A 15,452-nucleotide genomic window follows, 5' to 3' on the forward strand; every position below is an offset into this window, starting at 1 on the left:
TAACTGTAACGGATGTTGTTCCGTCGATTGAAGAGTTCGCGCTATCGTTATAGGAGGTAAAATATTCTTGTGTCTAATTATCCTAAAGCACTTGAATCAACGACATTTTATATTACGTAGGACAAAATAACCGGCGCCGGGTCGATAAAACAATGGTAAGAAATACGTTAGTAAACACAACTGATAAATTCAAATTTTTCGTAGTATATATTCACACAAAAACCATTGTTTCACATCGGACGTAATATCTTTATTTATTTATTTTTTTTCAATGTAGTAACAAGTAAAGACAGAATCAAATAATTTCTTACTCGTTCTTCTAATTCATGTTTCACGTGCGCGTTGATCATTAATTACGTTAATTAGCGCCAAACGTGCAGCTGTTAATGACTTTAAGACGAAGCCTGGCGAGGTACAGAATTAACAGCTCAATTACGCTTAACGCGAATCACCAGCTCTGTTACTTGTATTAACATTGTTTAAACGATGATTGGGTGAGAAAGGTGAAAACTAGACACGGCTGCTAACGCGCCGCGAATATTAATTATACGTGTTTTGCTTCTCAAAAGTAGGATTCGCCTTAATTTGGACAGATTTTTATCTCTCGAGTTACAAAAATTCCTTACATACTTCTTCTAATTAATCCCAACTTGTTTAACTACTGTTAGGACAAACTTTGTCGAGAAAATAAACAGCTTATTTTCTTCAACGATGCTGATATTTTTATTGTGAAAACTGTAGGAAGCAGAGAAAATTTTTGGTACAGTCGTACCTATAAACAGAATTCTTAATAACTATACAAGTAAATAAAATTCGATTGATCACGGATATTGGGTTGAATTAATTTTAAGCAATATTAAATTACAAAATTGATTCTCAGTTTGCGCAACATTTCTCCATCGCAATTATTTCGCGTTTTTAAAAAACTCGGAAATTTCCGGGCCTCAAATTCAGCCTCGAATTATTCCCACGTGCCTGCAAGTATAATATTACTATTTAATAAATCTTAAAGTTAGATAAGTTGTCGGTAAGTTGTTATAATTTACTTTTGCACGCCATTCGAAATTTCCCAATTTCCTTCAAGGTTCCCCTCCCCCCCCTCACCCATTTATTTCTTTTGCTATTTTGACCTCCAGCGTTGACCCGATTAAAAAACCGTGAAAATTTTTCCCCCTGGCGTTTTCGAAATGACCGAAGAGCGCGACGTCCCTCCGAAAAAATCCACATGAATAAGAAACGAGGTCTGTTACTCCGTTCGCGACTGACGAGCGCTTCGAAACCGCGCCGCGAGTTAATTGACCCGCGGAAGAAACGAGCCTCGAATCTGCGGCCCCGCGTTACGCGCGTTACGCGCAATCAAAGGCTCGCTCTCTTGTTGGGCGAGTGAATTGTCGCAAAACGGAGCGCGGCCTACTTCCGCTAAAACTTACAAGCGAGTTTTCAATGCGTTCGGCTTGATTTCCTGGGCGGACGATCGCTGACCGGAAGTCGGCTTTGTTAGATCGCTGCATGCTGCAGGTGCGTCGAATTCGTCGGGATTCGTGAGAATAGTCATCGGTGAGTAAACCCGAGAAATGCGGTGCCGGTCGTCAGTGAGAAATGAAGAATGCCGTGAAAATCGCGGAGAATGAGATGAGGAAATTAAATGAATGACATGTACGTACAAAAAATGACGTCTCAAAAATTTGTTTCTTCCATCTACAAGCGACGAGTTCAATTCTCCTTCTTCTTCTTTTTCGAAGATGTCATTCGGTACTGTTTCATTCCCGAACTCGCGTGCATCCTTGTTTTCAAAGACGAAAGTGTCAGCTTTTTCTTTCGATGTGTAAAACCCGCTTCTACTAACGTAATCCTCCGAAATAAAACTTTCGTATACGGAAGTTATATTACAAACGATTAATGATCAACGCGTTCAGAGCTAATCGCGATTTTCCATCTTCCGTTGGTCGTTAGATATTATAATTTTAGACAATTTTTAACGATTGTATAAGCGAGCGACGAACGAGGAGTGAAATGTAACTCTAAAACTATTCATCGGTCACGTAATCGGTCGCGTAACTTATCTTGCACATGCAACAGATTAATGCTCGGCCTATTTACGACTGTCGAAACGATTCATCTCCGGTGAATGAATGCGGAGATTTGATCTTACCAAACTTTCGCCAGAACTTATTTTAACCGTCTGATTTTTCTTACAAACTCTAACAGCCAAATCCTAAGAATAAATTAACTGAAAGAATAAAACACCAATCAAGTCAACACAGTAACATTGAAGCACTCGGCACGTCTTTTTTTCAGAGAATCACGATCAGTTAAATATGATACATGAGAAGGTTACGAAAATAATGACAGCTTTTTTAAATTAATATTACACAGACTTGCAATAATTGCCATGAATAGTGATATCGGAACAAGAATTCGGAGTTTAAATTCTAACAGAAACCGAGATTACGTTGTACGAACGCAATCTACGCCTGGCTTAAATTCGGGGCCACGATGCCTCGCACGCTCCGTTGACGGCAAGACGAGAAGACGAGCTCTTCCCAGTTCACCGCGACTTTCCCAAGTTCTGGGTCAGTGACTTCTTTCTGGATCGAACTCGACGCCGCCTCCTTTAGTGGATCGATCATTATTCTTCAAAATCTATGTAACATCCTGCGGAGAAAACGTATAATGTAATTCGTCCGACGCACCGATCCGTGATTCGAAACATTCTGACTCGCGATCCGGTGATCGAGTTTCGGTTTTCATTGATCTCCGTTTGCTCGAGCGTGATTTTGAACCTTAGGCGAAACCCAACCAAGCCTTCCGACGGACAGGAATAATTATCAAAAACGTCCCCGATTCCGTTTCCGGTTCAAGTTGGACCGAGTCGCAGACAGGGGTGATTTATCCTCCAAGGAGAACTTGTCCGATTCTCTTGGGATCGGGATCGGCGATCGATAAGAGGAGCCTCGATCTTTCGCGCGGCACGCGATCGGCATCAAACGGCAGACGCGCGTCTCGGGAGGAACGTCCGAGGCTCTCGGCATCTCCTCGAGCGATTCGCGGTATTAATTAAGGAAGAGACCCGGAAGCGAGAATTCCGTCCGTGGCATCCGCTTAGCTTTAACGATATAACAACAGGCGGGTCTGTTGCGACTCGTCCGAGGATCGCGAGTTCGATCGGCTTCGCGTAGCCGGCTGATCGTCGTCTCTGCGAGTCTACTTTCTTCGCTTTCAGATGCCTCTTTGGCAAAATTGACTCGAGTTAGTAAGAGCGAAGTAATTGCCCCACCGGCAGGAAGGAAGATCTGTTTTACTGCCTCTCGCGGAGCTGGTAAAACCAAAGTAACGTAAAACCACTCGAGACTCCGCCGAGGCTCTCGATACGCATCCGTGTGTGAATGATTACGGGGATAGCGAAGGCGGAGAGCAGCCTCTTCCCCCTTTTATGGATACCGAAGATTATACGTTGAGCTAATGAAAACCGCGCCTGCACAGTTTATTGCACCTCGTAAATAGGTAAATTATTCAATTCGGGACACGCCTTATGTACTTGAGGATAGACGTTGATCGTGTAATAACCGCCTAATTAAACGACGCTGGAGAGTGAAAGGCTTTTCAGTTTCACATTACTGAAAGTCAGCGCATGCCAGATTTCCTCTGCAGATCAGATACGATGTTCCGTTTCACCAGCGTTTTCTTCACTATTTGGATGACTTTAGCTCAATGGCTGGTAATAACATGCCTACGTAATGCAAGTAAATACAACCAGGCACAAAGTTCTACGATCTTAAATCACCCTTGCTCACTTTTCCTGAACTCTACAATTTGCAGGCTTCCGTCCGAGCTGAGAGAAGATGGGACAAAAAATCTTGCACAGAAGTTCCCTCTTTTTAATGGTACAGTAATATGCACTCGTGCATGATGCAGCGTCGGTCATCAGCAGATATTCGAATGTCGACCGTTCTATTGATTTATGGGTCGGTTATCTTCTATGCTCTAATTCTACTGGTCTGTTCATTCGCCTCTTGGTAATGTGGAACGATTTATTTCTAGATTGGAAGAAGGTTGTTCTTCAAATTATGTAACGATTGTTGTTGCGATGGTGGCGTTTGAAGATCGCTGTAATGACTTTACGAGTGATGTAAGTAGACCAATTCATCTCGCCCCTTTTTCCTCGATCACAACACTGCTGCATCTTGAACTATATCGAAATACATAAAGTTCTCATAACACACGAATCATCGAGCTGAAAGAGTCCTCCTTCTTCTCAAGTCAGCAGCAAGAAGGAAATATCGAGAAGAGAAATTCCGTTCGTGGAATAAGGAGTAAGCTGTTCATCTGCGGACGCGACTTTGCGATCCAAGCTTTGTACCTCGATGGAAAATCGACAACAATTTCATGGCGCTCCAATTCGACCGTTGACTCCATTTCGTTCATCGTTCCTTCTCGGTGACCGCGAACACCTGATGCGTGGGTAAAATATGAGAGAATAATGTGCGAGCGTAGAAGGCATCGCGCCTTGATTACACGCGTACGTATGTACCGGAAACGGTCAATGATTTCAAGTTTTTCATATTAAAATAGCTGATGCGTACTGTTCAGTGTTGCGCAACGCTTGGCCAAGATCATTAACCACGCATCGGGTCTTCCGTAAACTTTTCACACCAAACTATGTATAATGTTCGAAAGCCACGGGACTATTGCTTCGAAATTGAAGTTTCTATTTTGCCACGACAGCCAACATGCTGAAGAATATCGTTGAGATGAGGCGAGAACGCGTCTTTCGATGCAGATACGTGATAATTCTACCAGAATGACTTTGCGCAGTTTAATACACAGTAAAGAAGTCATTTAATCAAGTTTTTAATTGAAGAGACTCAAGTTTTTTTACATGTGAATTTCACTTTGCAAGGCTGTTTGATTGTGTAAAATTTTCCTATAGAAATTTAAACACTTCAAGAGCTTCTGAGAGGTCCATAATAAGCTGCAAGAAACATTGACATTTTTTCCGTCGGATTACTAAAAATAAGCCGATGCGATTTCCTTTGGATTATCCAATGTTTAGAAAGACATCGATAAAGGCATATGTGGAGAAAGAGTCGCAGTGGCAAGCGCATGTCACCTAGAAAGCGATAAACCGCAATTCCGCAAATGGCCCCACACTGAATTGCGTATATTGCGGTGTTATACAGGCCGCGTATACATAGCTAGTATAGAATGTTTGGCCGTTTGCGGTAATTTTTTAAGGATACGGCGGAGATGGAATTTATATGTTCCTGCGTTAGTGGTACGGATAACGGTCGCACACCTATCCTAGACTCAGCCACTCTATTATGTCGCGCAATCTCCCAAACCCTGAGCCGGTGAACGATGCCGGTGAGTGATGCGGATAAACGAATGAATGCAGGTATCCGAATTGAAAATCACGATTGGAAACATCGAACGATTGGAATAAGAACGGTGCGATGACTTCACTCCGGAATTCTGCATGAAATCCAAAGACTTCAACGGCCACCAACAGCGGTGCTTGACCCAATTTTTTCCTGCAAAATAAATACCACGACGCAGCGAACCGTGGTAAATTCGAGCAGGTTCCCGAATCGAGGCGCGCATCAGTTTTGACCCTACGGAGCCAAGTCCGTCCCTGGGTCAACGTTCGTCTCCGGAAGGAGTCCTTCTTCGCTCTTCCGCACCGCGAGTCAGGCGTGCAGGAATCGAACCCCGAGTCGGTGGAATCCTCGGTCGAGGATGTCGAAGCGAGGCGGGCGGGAAGAAGGAGAATCCAGCGGGAAGAGAAAAGCTGGAAGCGAGGACAACGCGGTTGGGGCGGAGCGGTTTTGTCCGCAGCCGCGGAGAAACCGTCCGGCCCGAGATAGAATCTTCGCGTCACGAATTCCGCGTACAATAGAGATGTCGGAGATTTTTAAGAGCCAGCCCTCGTCCGCGTTTCTTAGAGCTTAGCCGCACAGGTTCGACAACTCCTGGCTCGCGTTGCGCTTAACGCGAAACCATCCGCTTGCCCCTCGACTTTGCACGTCGGGTCGACGGAGGTCTTGTGGGTCCGACGATCCTCGCACCGTTAGCAGCGTTTACCGATTCCCGAGGAAAAAAGCCTCCTCGTTTGTCGTCGTGCCACCGGATTACAGGCTTTCGTATTTTTCATGGTTCAGCATGAAATTACTCTGCCGTTGGTGATGCTTATAGTCATCGACCGCAAAGTATTTCATGCGTTTTTAGTGGTTAGGTTGGGTTTGATAATATACTTAAGCGTAATGGTTATAGTCAGTTTTAATGATTATAATTAGAGGACAACTGGTGCGAGGTTTCGCTAATGACTGATCGAGGAATAAATTGTCAGCATCAATTTTGAAATCCACTCATCGTAGTTATCTCACTAGAATCGGACAAACTCTGTAACCACTTCTCAAAAAATTGCAGCAATTCTCTAACGACGCTCTGGGATAAGTGAACAGTACGTAAGCCGTTCCTGCACTTAACGGAGAACGGTTCTGGCTCATCGTTATACGTTGTACGCATATATATAATATATACCATTTGCGATTGTCAGTCAATTGCCGAGATGGGAAAAGCGTGGCCCGTTTCGTGAAATAAATCAACTCCTTAAAAATACACTGACGATCAGATTATCGTAACAAGACGAAGTCCCTTGGCCATTGTATGATAATGAACCAACTTAACGCTATCGCGATGTTAGCTCCCGTGATGCTTGTGCCTACCTGGAGTACCATGATACCGCAGAACACATACATTATTTATATAAATTTCGTTCATCTAGCTCGCCGCAATTCAAACCTAAAACCCCGGAGCTGTTTCTCAAATAACTAGTACTCCATGATTTATATGAATAGTCCGAATAAAAAAATTTTTGAAATTAGTTTTACTTGTGGTTTTAATTTTATATACATGAAAAACTCTGATGACTTCGATCCGAGGTTTTATATTTCTCTCTGAAACATTTCAACCTATCGATATATTATCATACAGTGTATACAGTACTACTTACTTATTACCAAGGTATGGAAACCATTCTGATTTGCCATAAGTTTCTGCATTTGCATTGGAAATGATGAAAAAACAATGATGTGAAACAAACAGTAATCCCGACGATAATGATCTTTAGAATTTTATAAAAATTTCAGAGAAACTGGAACGTTTCGTATAAGCTTGTAAGTTTTTATGAAAATGTGTATTTTTTAAGTAAAAAATCTACAACAATAATGATTTAAGAAAATTAATTCAGCATGAAAACCCATTCATGTTTACAATTTTTGTTCGAAATAATACGAAACGTTTCAATTTCTGTAAAAATTTTTAGCAGCAGAATTTTTCACACTCTCAGGATATCCTCATTTCGACACTGTTTCTCTTGTTTCAGAAGCGCCGACCTCCACGGACATGGACTTTGAATCCAGCGGTGTCGTTCAGTATTATTCAGACATTAACCGGAAACTGACAGAATCGGTGAGCATGCGTGATAAATATATTTCACGAATTAGATGACAGCCTCACTATCAGAATGGCAAAAAGAACGAACAAAATATACCGATAATGAATGAAAAAAAAAAAAACCATTTCACCTACAATCTATTCATCGCATGCATTAGTTCCATGCAATTTGAAACTGTACGATTTTTTGCTTATATATTATATGAGTTGGGTTGGGTTAAAATTGGGGTAATTGCCCTGGTGGAAATAATTTCGACGTCTAACTGCGCTTTCTTAGTTCTGGCATAGAATTTTTAGTAGGCTATCACAATTTTTCTTAGATTATCGTCGTATTTGATAGATAATTGTAGAACAGCTCTCATTTACGCGATCATTTTTTTTGTATCGAATGTTAAAATGGATATAATGTCTTGTAGAATACCGTCAAGTTCTTGGTTTGGAAAAATAACAAATGTTAGTTTGTTTTTTTTTGTTTTATCAAAGACTCACCTAATTAGACAAGATGAGTTCAAAAATATACGACAGATTCTCTAAATCAAATTCTGCTAGGTAATTAACTTATCTGCCATAAGTCTTCCTTGTGAGAAGGATGCGACATCTAGCGGTGATTGAAAAGTTCATGGAGTTTGTAAAAAGCTCTACTTTTCAACGAAATTCCAAGAATAATACGATATGAAGAACTTGTGTTGTCCGGGTCCGAAGTCGTGATTATCTTTTTTAGAAAATTGTGAATTTTTGTAAAAACTTGTAGTTTTTTCTTTTTTTTTACAAAGTTTCATAAGCTTCTACGAAAAAAATCTCTGTCGTCGGTGTTGGAAATTTTAAACATCTCTCATAAATAATTGTAGATTTTTACAATTTTTCATAGAAATTTATAAGTTTTTGTCGATCCGACAATTTCCTACGATTTTCGAATATTTCCTATAATTTTCAACAAAGTGTACTTTATTGTAGTTTTGCGTGGAAGTTATTTGTACCAGGGTGAGCATTTTTTTTACAGTACGTAAACACGAATGTCCCGGATATCGAAGCCTTGAATAACACGCGTAAAGCTGACAAGGCCGTGATATTCTTCAACCGAGTACCAAAAGTCGGTTCCGAAACATTCGCTGAACTCCTCAGAAGACTCTCGACGTCGAACGAGTTCCACTTTACTCGAGACCTCCCTCAGAAATACGAGTTTGTTTTTCTCGCTAAGCAGGACGAGGTACTTACCTTAAATTGGCATTCGAGTTTGCTTTGTTCCTTGTTTTCCAGTTTTAAAAATTTCAAACATTCTTCGTATCTCGATTACGTTATAATCGCCTCAATTTATTGGTACCTTTGAACTGTTACAAATGGCAAATTCGACAATGTGCTCACGGATGATTTGATTTGTGTTAAGTTTGAAGTTCTAGAGGACATTTTTCACAAGAATTGAATTTTATTGCTGTAATTGTTGGTCGGATATTGGTACTGATCGATCAAATAACTTTTCAGTTCGAACTGGCGAAAAGTATCGCCAATATCCCTGAACCATCCGTCTTCATCAAGCACGTCTGTTTCACGAATTTCACCGAGTGAGTAATGGGAAAAAATGGGGGTCCATGTCATCTTCTGCTTGTCAAATTGTACACTGAGAGAAATTTTTAGTTACGGTTACCGCTCGGTCCTTAACTATTTTCACTTCTTACCACGATCGAAAAATATAGCTCGAGGTACAAAATGAAAATTAGTTTTCTAGCCGTTACCAAAATGTCTGGTATCCGTTACTGTTCTTTCTCGTTACGATCGCTGTTGCTATATTTTCTTGCAGCCGTTGCGAAAATTTAATGCTTGTGCAACGATAAATTGACGTTGAAGCCTTGTTTAACTAAAAAAATTAGAGTAAACCTCAGAAACTGATTTTGCGTCGCAATTAGCAAAAAAGGATCGACGATAGCGCAAAATGGTTACGCCTACCTCGTTTTTCGTAATTCCAACAATATACAAACAGTTTTTTTAACGATACCTGTTTTACCGAATTTTTCCAGTTACTGGAACAAATGAAATTATTCTCAGTGTACATAGTTTTTGAAAACACCAAAAGATTATAGATCATTTTCAGGACCGATATTCGTATAATTTTTTTTTTATCTGCTGAGAAACAGTCGAATGTTAAGAGAAGGAAGGTTTGTCTCAAAGTCTGGGAATTGCAAACGATAAAATAATTATACGACCTTTTTCGCTGATTGTCAGATGGAGTAAATTTTTCTAAAGAAATTTGCGTCGGCACGTACTAAAAAAAGCAGAGTTCTTTCCATTCGAGCTGACAAGTTAAAGAAAAAAACTGCTTTCCCGGCTTGTTTCTCCTGATTTTCTACGACCTCCTGTTAATCCCTCAATTTTTTCGCCGAGGATTTTTCCACCAACGAATCTGCCTCCTCTAGATTCAATTTGCCGGAACCAATTTACATGAACCTGGTTCGAGACCCGGTCGAGCGTATAATTTCCTGGTACTACTACATCAGGGCTCCGTGGTATTTACTTGCACGAAGGCAGATGTTTCCCGACCTGCCTTTGCCCGATCCGCAATGGCTGAAGAAGGACTTCGAGTCCTGCGTCCTGGAGGGTGACATGGAGTGCCAATACATCCAGGGCGACATCGCGAACGGTATCAGTGACCACCGAAGGCAGACGCTCTTCTTTTGCGGCCACCAGCAGGAATGCTTGTAGGTTGAATTTATCGCTATTTATTCAGTTTCCACAGGAAATAATCGTGTTGGATGCTGGATCCGTGATTGCGATAGTAATTAATAACTGCAGGCAGAATTCTGGGAAGAAAATGAACGAAGAATGGAACGTATAACTTTATTACATAGATAGATTGTGACCAACGGCTTAATGTAAAAGTCACTAGGCGAGCCTAGTTAGGTATAACTAGTTAGGTGTTTTTAATTTCAACAAATCGCATAAATTTTTTATGCCTCTCGTGATAATGTTGCTTGTAATTTGAGTGAAATTTTTACAAAATCGTTTGTGTACTGAACCGCAATTAAAGTTAGGTATAAAACTTGCGAGGATAGTTAAAAAATGTCTGAGATTGTTTACAGGCATGCGGTAGAATGAAAAATTTGACAAACCGAAGAAAAATTGTCAAAGTTTATTATACAGTATATTTATTGCATAGTATATTATAAACTACCAAATTTCCAAGTCTATAATAACGCCAGATTTACACTGAAAATGAAACACAATCGAATTCGTTTTTCTGGTCGTTAATTACCATTTCGACCATTCATACATAATTTATAGTTACGTGAAAAAAGTTAAAATTTTCGTACATGCAGCTTGATTTGTGAATATTTTTTTTCCTCACCACGTTTTGTTAATAATTTTTAGACCGTTCAACACAGTGGGTGTTTTAGAGAGGGCTAAAATGACGGTAGAAAAAAATTACGCCGTGGTCGGAATATTGGAAGACTTGAACACCACTCTTACCGTACTCGAAAAGTACATACCTAGATTTTTCCAAGGAGCATTGAATATGTACTGGGGTAAGTTGATTAGATAGGAAGTACATGATAAAAAAATATAAGCTGTTTTGATCTATCCCGAACAAATTCATCATTATTTTGCCATAACAAAAAAATTTTCTGGATCACGACGGACCCCCTCCAAAAATTTTACAATTTTTTTAAATAAATCTAAATCCCTCAATTCTACCTTTATTGAATAAAAAAAAAAATAACGTTACGTACTTTGATTCAACACATATTAAACAAACTTCTGATAATATGTTATTGTTGGTATCAAAAAAAGTCTCCCCTATAATATGAAGTTTTCGCCGTTTGATCAATTATTCGCTCATACTTTATTGACAAATTGTCGATTTTCTTCCTGATCTCTTTATTGGCATCCTAATCAACGATGACACTCTTTTCCCATTTAATCTATTAATTCCGTTGTTCACTGTCCACTGTTGTTATTGTTGTTAATTTTATTTATTCTTCATTTTACGTTTCGATTTATTACAGATCAAGTCAACTCGTTCTCCAATATAAATAGGAATCCTTTGAAGCCGGCGACTAGCGAAAAGGTGAAAGACATATTGCGGAGAAATTTCACGAAAGAAATTGAGTTTTATCAATTTTGTCAACAGAGACTTTACAAACAGTTCAGAGCGCTGAGATTAACCAATTAGTCGAATTAAGATAAGTAACGAAAATCTTCAAAGATTAATGTCATAAACGGTAATTGGAATTTCCGAATTTCTTCCGCGCGCATCGTGCAGTTTATTCGATACATGTAATTAAATCACGATTGGAACATTCGCGGAAATATTCGCAATAATTTTTTTTTTTTTTTTTTTTTACGTCGTTTCTTGCCATCAAGTTTAACAATAATAGAACAAATTCAAACAAGGATATATGTGAAAGAAAATAAATAAACAAAAGCAATTATTATTGTCCACCGACAAATCTGAAATTATATTAAAAATCACATAAATATGCAAATAATTATCGAACCATGGTGGTAAGTATTATTACCACCTATTTAATATCCATTTTTTTTTGTATATTTTAAGAACTTTTCGACATATTTCTTTGCGGTGTCTTTGCTATTTCCGACAGTATGCTAATAGATTTTCATTACTCGAGAGTAATTGTTGCGACATAATTTAAATTATTATTGTTAGAATAAAATTGATTGAGAAAAAATCTTGAAAATTGTAGAAATGATTTATTTCCGAGAAAGTTACCCGTCTAAACAATATGCACATGTCTTACACAAATTATGAGTTTTTGGAGTTGTTGATTACGAATCTGAGATCGGATTTAAAAAATTCAAGATGACAGATTTAATATGGCGGATGAAAATTTGAAATTCGATAAAATTCGGAGAAAAAACTCTGTCCAGGGGTTTTTTGTGGTCGCTGATTACGAATCTGAAATCGAATTTCGAAAAATCCAATCATTGATCCCGAAAGAGTTTTTTCATCGGATTTGGTTAATTTTCAAATTTTCGTCCGCCATATTGGATCCGCTATCTTGAATTTTTGTAATTTGATATCAGCTGCGTAATCAGCGACCCCAAAAACCATCGAATGCCATTTTAATCTTATTTCAAAAGTTGACTCAGCGCAATAACGTGTTACTCGAATGGTTAAATGATATCATTGTACAATTTTCATACACGCGTATAAGGATAGAACAACAGGCATTAAAAATATCCATTATTATTTACAGGAATTTATTTTCTCATATATTTAATAAACGCTTGAACAAACGTTTCCTTGTGGTTTTTTCTTCTCTACGGTATTTAGAAGTTCGATAATTTTGGGTCGAACCTTGAAACAAGCACGCTGTATTGAATAAAGATGAAAAAGAATTTTTTTTCTTCATGTACTGCTTTTCGGGCATTCGAGTAAACTTCGCATTTCCCCAAGTCGTTCAAAATCTTCTACACTGTTACTGTTACTATTCCGCTCCGACACGCAGCGCTCGGTTCGAATTCCAGTTAGTGTGAACCGAGCTTCTACAGAGTTCAGATTCAGTCAGTCGCACGCGGACCTCACGGCCAGACGATTCGTATCCGAGAGCCGAGGATTCGGCCGACTTTCAAAATCGCCGATCACCTCGAAACCCAGAATCTGGCTGAATCTTTGACGGAAAATCATTGGCTCCGATTTCCGTTTCTCGCCCAGTTTTCGGGGCAAAAATAATAATTCAATCCCTTGATCGTAATTTGAGGTAAAATAATATCGATAATAAATGACAAAGACAGATTGAAAAAATACAAATACACGTATACGTATTTGCAATAAGTTAATTTGCCGCAAAAGCTTGTCGCATATTTTCGCAATATTCGTGATATACGGAAAACTACGGAAATACAAATGTGTTTCAGTTATCTGCATGGATTTTTACGAGTGGAATATTCGCCACGATCTCAGCTGATAATTATAGATAAATATTGATTGGTGACATTCGTTTTCTTCACGCGTTCGGTGATAATGAATTTTCTGCGTGAATAGATTAATGAAGGAAAATTCAAAGACAGTGTCCAAGAATTAATGGAAATTATTATTCGTGCAGTTGATAAATTCTAAAATCGTGAAGTGCGTCAAGGCGATAAAAGGAATAGAAATTAGACTAAAAAAAAAAAAAAAAACAACAACAAAGAAACATCCATCGGATTTTACAGAAATAAACATATTTGGTGAATCTTTGACGGTCATAATATTCATTGAATTAATATCAGAGCAGATTGTACAAAAATTAGGTCAACGAGTCTTCATTTTCCAGTAATTTGAGACAGATTGAAAAATAAAAAAAAATAAAAAAAACCACCGGTCAGTAATCATCAAAATATAAAAGAACTGTGTAAAATTTGGAAAGATCGATCGATAAATCGTGTTTAATAATTATACCGTGTTTCGGAAAAAGAGTGAAGTTTGACAGTGCATCGAGGACTTGAAAATATGATCGTAAAGGATAACACGTGGAGGCAGCGGAGGTTGGCAGTTCCGAAGAGGTGAGTTTCTCCCAATTATTTCTCCGCATGTTCATTGAATTATTTAAATTTCGAACAGCGTTGCATTCTTGGGTGTAAAGGTCAATGTCTTTTTACTTAGATTATCTAATATTTCAAATCATCTGAAATGTTCCTTTTACGTTCGTATTAATTTTAGTGTAAATTTTTGCCACTTGTCTGTCCTGTAATACAGTTGGTTGCAGTTTTTGCACGGTATTTTGTGCACAATGTTCGTACGTCTATCTTTAGGAGCGAATCTTTACCTGTATCATGCAAAAAACTTGAATTATTGTCGTTGGTGCCAAGAAACTGGACACTATATTTTGTGAAGATGCTAATCTGCCGTATTAGGCATAGCAATGAATATGTTAGGATTCTCCAAGTCAGGAATCATACATTTATCGTTACTGACGGTGTTCATAATTGATTTAGTGTTTTACTCAAATTCCCTTCAAAATTATTATTCCCCCCCCCCCAAAAAAAAAAAAAAACGGGAACATAATAAGAAATGAAAGAAACTGGCACAAAAATGAAATATCCACTTAGGGTGAGTTGAAATTTATTCACAACTTTATTTATATCTTGAAATATGTTCATCCGTTAACGAATCAAAATTTGAGTCTATCAGTTAAGTGGGATAGGAATTATTACAATACATTTAAGAAATAGTGCACTTGGTTGACTTTCGATTCGTCTAGCATTCGTAAAATTCCGTTTTGCAAAAATCCTCGCAACGTCTACCCGTATTCATAAATTTGAATCGTAGAACGCTCGCATTCGTACAATCAGTTTTCATCACCGTTAAATTTAACGAGGATAAGAAACGAATTGAGAGGAAGAAAAAAATTAGATCGCAATATCAAAACCAGGACAACGAGCCCTGTTTATTTTTTAAACCGAAAACCTTGGGTCGCTTTTGAATTGTCATATTTGAAATCCGACACCGAACTCAATTGACTTACGGTTTATTTATTACAATTGGTGAATCCAGTTACTGCAAGTGTCAAGTCATTATTTTTCGTCGTTCAAATACCGTTGTGCTAAATTTTTTCTTCATTCTCCTTTCTCGCTTCTATTCATAACGTTTTTTTTTTTTTTTGTTTTTTTTCTCTCTCCAATCGCATTCAGCTATTCGCCACACAAGAAATCGTAAATCGTCATATTACACAAACCGGCGCCCTAGATCCCTTCGATATCGAATGACTGTAAAAACCATGGAGAGTTGGAAGGGAGAAGTTTTACAAAGGTCTGGTTTGTGAATAAAGGGAAAAAAATTGTACACGCGTTGTGTATCAAATTCAATTCTTATATTCGTTCAACTTGCAAATTACAAAATCGTCTCGTTTTTGCATGGGAAAAAAGTTACTCAAGTCATGTTCAGTATAATATTGAAACTGAGGTGGGTCACATTATTCAATATCATGTGATTATAAATTTTAACTTAAATTCTAATATTTTAACCCAAGATCGTAAATAATTACAAGGCCGGAAATTCGTGGGCG

General features: G+C 38.5%; 1 protein-coding gene across 13 annotated transcripts in view; it reads left to right on the top strand.

Moving 5' to 3' along the window:
- LOC124183235 (heparan sulfate 2-O-sulfotransferase pipe) overlaps positions 1-15,452 on the top strand; it is a 53,514-nt gene that overhangs the window by 10,409 nt on the left and 27,653 nt on the right. For 4 of the 13 annotated variants that reach the window (XM_046571453.1, XM_046571458.1, XM_046571454.1 and 1 more), the window contains 6 exons: positions 7,385-7,470; positions 8,456-8,662; positions 8,935-9,014; positions 9,864-10,145; positions 10,816-10,970; positions 11,451-13,135. The exons of 7 other annotated variants lie outside the window; for them this stretch is intronic. In XM_046571453.1, the coding sequence (XP_046427409.1) occupies positions 7,385-7,470; positions 8,456-8,662; positions 8,935-9,014; positions 9,864-10,145; positions 10,816-10,970; positions 11,451-11,617 (977 nt within the window). In that variant the 3' untranslated portion in view covers positions 11,618-13,135. Of the gene's footprint in view, positions 1-7,384; positions 7,471-8,455; positions 8,663-8,934; positions 9,015-9,863; positions 10,146-10,815; positions 10,971-11,450; positions 13,951-15,452 lie in introns of those variants that run through there. 2 more of the 13 variants (XM_046571455.1, XM_046571446.1) reach the window with 2 other exon arrangements.

This window comes from Neodiprion fabricii, chromosome 5 (assembly GCF_021155785.1).
Source record: "Neodiprion fabricii isolate iyNeoFabr1 chromosome 5, iyNeoFabr1.1, whole genome shotgun sequence".
NCBI lineage: Eukaryota > Metazoa > Arthropoda > Insecta > Hymenoptera > Diprionidae > Neodiprion > Neodiprion fabricii.